The sequence below is a fragment of the Seriola lalandi genome, unplaced genomic scaffold (genome assembly GCF_002814215.2).
Source record: "Seriola lalandi dorsalis isolate HSWRI2012SDOR001 ecotype SW California unplaced genomic scaffold, Sedor1 jcf7180002054934, whole genome shotgun sequence".
Taxonomy (NCBI): domain Eukaryota; kingdom Metazoa; phylum Chordata; class Actinopteri; order Carangiformes; family Carangidae; genus Seriola; species Seriola lalandi.
The window spans coordinates 124647-133568 of record NW_019525486.1 but is presented as its reverse complement, the minus strand read 5'-3'; the positions used below and the strand labels follow the sequence as shown (position 1 = coordinate 133568).

The 8922-nt window shown below is 45.7% G+C and overlaps 1 protein-coding gene across 8 annotated transcripts in view; it reads left to right on the top strand.

Annotated features, from left to right (window-relative positions):
- Positions 1 to 1086: 1086 nt before the first annotated feature.
- cspg5a (chondroitin sulfate proteoglycan 5a) overlaps positions 1087 to 8922 on the top strand; it is a 53020-nt gene continuing 45184 nt past the window's right edge. For all 8 annotated transcript variants that reach the window (XM_023393414.1, XM_023393410.1, XM_023393413.1 and 5 more), the window contains exon 1: positions 1087 to 1643. In XM_023393414.1, the coding sequence (XP_023249182.1) occupies positions 1547 to 1643 (97 nt within the window). In that variant the 5' untranslated portion in view covers positions 1087 to 1546. The remainder of the gene's footprint in view (positions 1644 to 8922) is intronic.

Genomic DNA, 8922 nt, shown 5'->3' with positions numbered 1-8922 from the left:
GGACATAGAAATAAGATGAATAAGAAAGGAGGAGGAGGGGGAGGAGGACTGTATTTAAAGGAGAGAGGACAAAAAGTCTGAGGAGGAGAAAGAGGTGGAATAATAAAAACAGGAAAATGTTTTAGGAAAAAGGATGGAGAGAGGAGGAGGAGGCAAGAAACGTCTTGAGAATGAGGAGGTGGGAGGAGGAATATCTTAGTGGGAAGCAAAGTAAGGATGGAGGGAGCAGGAGGAAAGCTGCAGGGGAGAGGATAAAAGTTTCTACGGGGAAAGGAGGTAAAAGGCAAAGTTTTGGGAGATGAAGATAAAAGTATAAGGAGGAAGAGGAGGAGAAACTTCTCTGGGAAAGGGGGAAGGGGACAGAAAGGAAAGGGAGGGGTGGAGAGAAGAGGAGGAAGAAAAGAAAGGATGGAAGAGGAGAAAGAGGGGAAGAGGAAAAGAGAGTTTAAAAAAGTATTGGAAAGAGTCCAAAGCAGGTGAGGAAGAGAAATGTCTGGGGATGAGGAAAGAGAGGAAATGATTTTAATTAAAGGAAAGAGAGAGTGGAGGAAAAGGAGGGAAGGATATAAGGAAAAGTTGTGGGGAAAGGTTTGAAAGGAAAAATTGAGGAAGAGTAGAAGATTTCAGGAAAAGGGAAGGAAGGAGGGGGGAAGTAACTTTGGAAAAGGATGAAGGGAGGAGGTAAAGGAGGAACAGTTTGAGGGAAAAGAAATACGATTTGACAAAAGAAGGAGGACAAAAAGTCTGAGGAAGAGAAAGAGGTGGAGGCTTTGATGGATGAACATAGAACATAGAGAGAGGAGGAAGAGGAGGAACGCTTTAGGGAAGGAAAAAGAGGAAACATATTGGGAAAGAGGAAAAGTGGGTTAATAAAGTTTTGGAAGATGAAGAGGAGGAAAAATGTCGGGAAAAAGAAGAGGAAGGAAGACAAAATGTTTGAGGAAGAGAAGGAGGTGGAGGCTTTGAACGACAAAAAAAAGTAGGAAAAGTTTTCGGAAGGATGGAGGGAGGAGGGGGAAGATGTCTTGGGAAAATGGAGGGAAGGAAGGGAGAGATGTGTATAAGAGACAGGAAGGAGAAGGCTGCCGAGCGCGCTGCACTCCGCCGTGCGTCCAAGTGCCCAAAGCACCGATCCTCTCCGAGCCAAACCAAGCCAAGCCGAGCCACGGCGTGCGTCTGCGCCCCCCAAACGCAAACCCCCCCTCCTCCCTGCCTCCACCGCCACTACCACCACCACCACCACCCCACCCTCGCTTCGCCATCTCCGACCGCTGTTGTAAAGCGATGGAGCCGTAACCAGCCTCAGTGTGCTGAAGTGAGCCGAGCGTGTGAAGCCGCGGCGGATACGAGGAGACAGCTGAGACCAGGCGGCTATGGAGGAGAAGCGCAGCGAGGCTGGAGTCTAGTCTGCACGCAAATCTACTGACCCACTCGTCCGGATTACTTTTTGCCACATTTTTTGAACTCTGCTGCCACTGTTAGAAACAGGGACTTTATATATATTTTTTCCCACCCGATCATCTTAAGCTACCACTGCTCGGCGAGGATGCAGGGGAAGGAGGCGAGCTTTTGCACGGGATGCTGGAGACTAACGCTGCTGTCGTGCGTCCTGGCTCTGCACTTGATCCCGCCGGCTGTCCACGGTAAGAAGCTGCCCTTCAGCTGTGCACTTGCATCATGCAAAAGCGTCCACATATTAATGTTTTTTTGCTGCTGCAGCAGCAGCAGCAGCAGCAGCTTGTCCTCTCTGTGGATCCACGGTACCTAAACACACTCCCACAGGGCAGCCAGAAAGGAGGTCAGTGAGGCTCGGATTGTGGGTTAGGAAGCACTCAGCACTCTACTGGTATTAAAAGTCTATTGGTTAAAACAATTAGGAGACATTATTAACACCTTGCTGATCTTGACATTTCCTTGTCAATGCAAATCAAAATAAATTGAATTTTGCAGAATCTGTCATCAAATAAATGTAGGTAATGCACATTTTTTATGCACACTACAGCAAATATCTCCTTGATATCACTCTGCAGGAATAACATAGGAATTACCAAATTTCAAATCTTTTTATTTTGGATGCTCATGTCATGATTAAACCATTGAAGGCTCAGTATTGAACACCATGTCCCTGCAGGGACATTGTAGAGATGCCTTAGGAGGCAAAAAATGGCAAAACTCAAAATTAGGTCACGATAAAGACACAATTAGACAATCTAAATCCTTAAGAATATTACAGAGACACCAGAGGGGAGGTAACAATGGGGTCAGCACAAACCCTTTGGACACCAAAGACACATTGAAAGACATGATATTAGGACATTAATTAAAACATTTTGAGATGCCTCATAGGGAGTCTATGTAAGGAGTAATGTTGTAAATGGAGATAATTTAATATATGAATATGCAATAAGGTCACAATCAGCTCAGTGCTCAGACATTGCAAGTGATTATATAGGATGGGAGGGTTTTAAATATATATATATAATTTGAGGACATGATAGAAGCATCTTAGGAGGCAACTACAGCAACAAACCAGGTCAGTAAATCAAGACTCGGAGCCGTGCGGACTCACTCTGAGACGCTGCAGGAATATTGGAGGAGAAATGATGGAGATTTGTGACAGTGACAGCGTCCAGCCGATGCTGGAAACCGGTCCGGATCCCTGGAGGCGCACTGGCACTACAGCCACACAAAGGCGAGGATTAGGGCTGGAGGGGGGGGAGAGAGGGAGGGGGGGGAGGATGAATAATTCATGAAGGGATCTAAACGGACATTCTGATACACAGAGAGGAGAAAAAAAAACAGTCGAGTAAACATTAAAAAAAAGGACACGGAGTCTCTCTCTCTCTCTCTCTCTGTGTCTCTTTGTCTGAGATTCATTGCGCATGGCGGGCTACATTACTGTCAGATTAATAATGCAGGAGCGTGCACGAGATGAAATCGCCCTGGCGTTATAATCTAATATAATCTGGCTGATTCTTTTCATCGCTCTGGCTCAAACTCACCGGCTGTGGTGTGATTGCAAACTGGAGTCCAAAAACAATGATGTTTTTTTGATGTTTTTTTTTTTTTTTTTTTTTTTTTTAAATGTGTGTGTTTTATTTGGAGCTGAAAAACAAATCTCACATCAGTGGAACATCCAAGAGCAGTGATCTCTGTCAGCTGCACATCTGAGCCTCCTGGCCCAGTCATCAGGCTCTGCTCCATTTCCCCTCTGAAATGTAATGGATATTTATGTTGATGTGTTTTATTTTATTTTGATTTTTTTTTAAGTGGCAGGTGCATTTCTCCCTCCTCTGCTCTCTAATGCCTCGCAGGAATGTGAGATATGAGCTCATCTAACCAGTTTGAAAGGATCTGTGCAGACGGTGCCATGAGTCCGAATATGAGATAATTGTGAGGAATATTTGGCCTCAGCTCTCTTAAAGGAGAAATTCACACTTTGGGAAATTTGCCAGTTTCCCTCTCTGAGAGTTAAACGAGAAGATCAATACCACCCTCCTGGCTAATATAAAGCTACTGCCAGCGGCGGGGTTATGTTAGCTTAGCACAATAACTGGCTGCAGGGGGAAACAGCCAGTAATACCCGCGCCTCTACAGCTCGCTTAATAACACTTCACATCTGCACTGAAACCAAAGTGTTTGCACCGGTTGCGTTGCATCCTCATGCACACGACAGGTAACTACAAACCTGCACAGTTAATCTCAAAGACTTAAAGATGAGAGTTTGGGAATGCTGGCTTTGTGCTGGACCAGAGTTCAGGGGTCAAATGCCTCTGCATGGTCTTATCTCATGAGCTGCCCTTGAGCAAAACACATCACTGCGATTTTCTTCAACCACTTTCAGCCATAAGTCTGATTTGTTAAAAAATATATGTAATGTTTTATTTTGAAACAAGACAGAATAATGTAAGTTGCTGAACTGGACAACATCTGCAAGGCAACATCTGTAGTGTAAAACTGAAATAAGGCAGCTCCTCTGTGAGGTTGTCCTGACGGATCATGAACGTCTCACCCAGATTTCAGAGCCGTTCGTCCAGCAGCGGTTGAGATATTTCGGTCAGCGACACGTGTAGAGCTGCGCCACCAGCAGGATTTACAGCTAAAGATGGAGATTTGGATGTGTGAAGGGATTACTGATGGATACTAAAATAACAGAATGCCATATGATCACCTGAAACTCAGATTCGAGCACGAATAAGTTTCTGTAACCGTTCATCAGTGCTGCCGCAGCGACTTCCTGTCGGGTCAGACTCAGGTGGATATTTAACAAAAAGAGGTTGGCAGATCTGGTTCAGACCCCCTTAAAACAACCTTGGGCTAAACCTCCCCCTCCCTCCCATACACACACACACACACACACACACACACACACATTTTCCCGCTTCACCGGTGAAGTGTGGAGGCGGCAGCTTGCCCCACATCTGTGAACGATGCTCAGACATCCAAGGCCAACTGCCCTGAACTGACAACAGCCGAGCAGAACGCCGTCAGTCATTTCCTGTCCGCTTTTTCTCCTGTGGCCATTTGCAATCATCCTCCTCCTCCTTCTGTGTGTTTAATACTGATAATATGCCGCCGTCTCTCCCCTCCCCCCCAGCGCACGGTTTAACTGGTAGATGGGTGGTTGATGGGGGAAACGGCTTCTCGTTCTTGCGAGGATGTTCAGCCGCTCCCTTCACCCTCCTGCCCTGCTGACACATATCTGCTAGCTGACAGATTATCTTTGATGTGCAGTGGGTCAATCTTCAAGCCAAATCCTCCCTCCATGACTCCACTAACCTGATCCAGCCTCGTTTTTATCACAGTGTGATAGAAACCCCCCCCCCCCAATAAAATCACCTATAGTTTTTGATTATTGGTGTAGTGAACAATGGCTTTCCTCCTGTTCTCTCCTCTTGCATCTCCCTTTTCTCTGGTCTCCATGGAAACCACACACGTCCGTTGACATGACGCCGGCTGGCAGCACAGTGTGTTCACACGGCCGCCATAATGTGTTCGCGCTTTGAATTTTATTAAGGCTCGAAATGTTGGTCGGATTTTTGGCGCACGCTGACGCCTCTTGCTAAGTCTGGTGGCTCAACGCCGACTGACCGTGCATGAGTGTGTGTGTGTGTGTGTGTGTGTTTGTGTGTGCACGAGTCCAAATCTCACTGGCAATGGGTGTAGTCCATCATTACCAGCTATAATTTGTAGATGATATCATCATTTGTAGTGGCGTATTCATTATTTCGGCGTAATGGTTTCATGCGCGGTGTGTTTGATTTGCAGCAGATGAACTGTTGGCTCTGCAAACATCAGTTTTTTGGGGTTTTTTTGGAAGCTGCAGCATTTTTAGACAAAGTCGTACTCGCTGTGTGTCACCGCAGATCATTTACAGTCTGTCTTGATGATATTTTGGGAGCAGTCACGTTCAGAGGCAGCTTCAGTTTGCATGATGTTTTTAAATCTTGTTCAGAGGAAGTAGAGCAGGGATTTCTAGTCCGACTTACAAAGGAGAAAGAAAAGTAAAAACTCCAATAACACTTCTACACAGCTGCGCTTCTGTGTGCGATTGGCGTTTGATGCTTTTAGTAATGGAAAGTAAAGTGACGGACACGTGGGAGCGCTCGTCAAAATGTCAGACCGCTGAAGCCGCGGCGGGGCCCAGTTATCAGAGCGATTAGCAGTACCATGCGATCATGTTATAAGACCGCAGTGATGTCCATTTTGTCCTTCTTGAGTCAGTAGTCACATAAATTCAGCTCACATTGCCTGGTTTCCACCTCCGCTGCTTCTCTCCGTTCCTTCTCGTTGCAAACGGAGCGCCTTCGATTTCTTTTTTTGGCCATTTCTCAAAAACATAAACAGAAGCCGCTCCTCCTCATTTGTGGCGTTTGATGGACTAAAGAAGTAATCGCTAATGAAAACAGTCTCTGGTTGCAGCCACAGTCGCTGTGATTCCAGCCGTCTCCCTCTGTTCTCCCGGGGGACACAAACTTTTCTCTCAGCACTAAACTGGGATCAGCTATTAGGTCTCTCATCCAGATAAATCTGTTTGTTGGGAAACTAAATGATCCTAATCTCATTTGTTATATCCTCCCACCTGGATCTGCCTGCGGGCCAACATTAGCATACGTAGGTGGCCACAGGCTTGACCCGACCAGCTGCTGGCGTCTCTCTGTGTTACTGTGTGTGAGCTTGTGTGAGCGGGGAAGAACTGAACTGCATGTGGGTTTGTGTTTATATTTCAACCCCCTCTGAGGTGCAAATGTCCTCGTAGAACAAAGTAATAACATCTTTGGGAAATGGGCATGAAACGGGGAAACACGGGTTAGGTGTTGCATTTGGAAATTATGCAAGAATCAAGTTTGTGTTTCTCAGTTTTCAAGTGTGAGGAAACGTCCTGAGACGAGCCGGGAATGATTTCATAACAGTTTAACATGAAATGTTGCAGTGGTTGCTGTAATAACAGTCACGTCTCGGTCACGTTCAGGAAAAGATCGCGATTTGGGTTAAAATAAGTACTTCCTCAACATTAGACGATCTCCGTTGTCATGGTTACAATACAAGCCGCTAGTTTCCCATGGGAATCGAACACCATCGCTCTCCTGTGTCATATTGTTCCATCCACCACAACCTCCTCCTGACACGGACTTCGTCTCTTTTTCTCACACTTTTGCTCCTGTCATAATATCTACGGCCGCTAGATGTCGCCTAGCAACAAAACGTAACTATGGGTCATAATAACCTGCTGCACAGGTGACCTGCACAGGACTTCACGAATCTTCAATCACAGTAGCTCTTAATGAAATTCTGTTATTGTTTTATTTTGTCCCGTCAAAATAGTTTCAAACAACAGTGACAAAAAACAAAACAAAACCAGGATGAAATGAGATTTTCTCCTTTGAGATTTTTCTTTCCTGTCATGAACTTTAACGTCTTTTTCATCTCAGAGCTTCTCTACCAGTTTCTAAAATAATTCAAACTGTGCTGGGTTGCATTGGGATGTTTTAGTGTCCTGTTATGGTCCCCGCTGTGTGACCAACAACTAACTTACTTACTTACTATTACTTTGAAATTACTTCCTGTCTTTGTCCAGTTTCCCTCATGCCCCACCCTAATGTGTTTCACCTGTGTCCAATCATCTCTGCCTCCCTTGTGTATTGAAGTTCGTCTCTCCCTGTCCGTCCTCTGTTGCTCCGTGTCTCCTCCGGCTCCCGTGTTTTTGGACTTTGGATTCTTTGCACCCCTGATTTGGATTCTGATTCTCCTGCCAGTAAGAATCTGTGTTTGTGTTTAATGAATCTATGAACTGCACCAGCTCTGCTCATGGGCTCGTCTCTGCATTTGTATCTAGAGATCCTAAATCCATGACAGAGCCTGTGCCCTTGATTAACTAATTGATTTCCTTTGATAATTAAAATATTCAGTCGTTAACGATGAAAACACAGCAAAGCCTCTTTGTGCTCGTCCAAGACGGACAACAAGCACCTTGTAGGAAGATTATTTCACTGCGCTGCAGCAGAGGGAGTTAAAATAATCTGTTTTCACCGAGCAAGCTTTTCAAATTTAAACAATCTTTTGAGCTACGTCTTGTTAAATATTGAGGAGTATGAATAATTTGCCTGTTGGATCACTAACTAACAAAGGCTACTCACCTCGGTCATCCCCAGGTAATATGTTCATATTGCATGATCGTCACAATTCAAATCGATTGCTAGCGTTCGGTGCCAGCAGGGAGGGGTGTGGTGCTGTAGTTACTTGAACATAACCGTAACCGCAGCTTGTTTGCCACGATCTTTCCCTCACCATCACAGGACCAGAGCGGCCGAGTTCTCAGAGAAAAGAGCCGAGGAACCATCAGCGGCAGCTCGGCTCGCAGCCTCTCCGACACGTCCTGCGTCCCCCGAACAGCATCGAAGAAACACTGATTTTTTAACGTGAAACTGCTTCATTCAGTGTTTTTACCGTTTTTAATTACTTGGTCTGTTGGTTTTGGAGAAGAGAAGACCTCTGCGGATAATTCTTATATCGCCAAAACCTCCTGAAGGATTGTCACTGAAAGAATCGCGACTGGTAGAAGCGAAAACCCCTAGAGGCCAAAAATTACACATTGTGCATTTAAGGTTTTTCCCGGATTTCAAAAAAACCATTATGTGATGTTTGAATGTGCATGCACAACAAAAATATGTGACTTACTGATACCAGAGTGCATTTAAACAGGAGCTGGTGGCTACAGCTACCTGTGATGCTGTTTTTGGTCTTTTCCAACCCTGACATGAATAAAATCCCTGAGGAAACTTTACGCCGCTGAGATTTGCATAAAAATCATCATCCACAGCGTCACTGAAGAAGTGAGTGTCCCTCTGTGCCGGTGTTTCTCCCCCATGTCGCCGTCCTTGTCCGCGTCCAGGTGTTTGTTCGCCGCAGCTCTGACTCACAGGTGTGACAGTTGTTTGGGATGTCATTGCCGTCGCCCTTGGCGGGAAGTTTGCGGTGCAGGTGGAGAAGGTCGTCAAACGACCCGAACAAAGTTTCTGACGGTGTCGGGTTCTTCTGTCCTTCCTGCTCAAAGACAAAACAATCAGGAAACAGTATGTGTGCTTTTTTAAATTTTTTTTTTTAGCAGTGCTGAGTTGGCGTTGTTCTCAAACGCTGCCCTTGAACAGTAATTTACATGTTTGTGTGTGTGTGTGTGTGTGTGTGTTCATGTAGGCGGCGTGTGTGTGTGTGTAGAATAAAAGGTGGGAAAAGATGGAAGGCCGAACAAGAGCGTATCTTTTGGTGTGTGTGCGTAGGCTTGCACCTGTCTCTCTGCCGTAATGTGAGCTACAGCGCGTTTGCTCTGGGTGTTCGTTGGTGTGTTACGTGGGTGCGAGACTGTCTGTGTGTCACTGTGTGTCCTTCCTGAAGCGAGTCATCGAGTTCATCCCACCCCCCCAC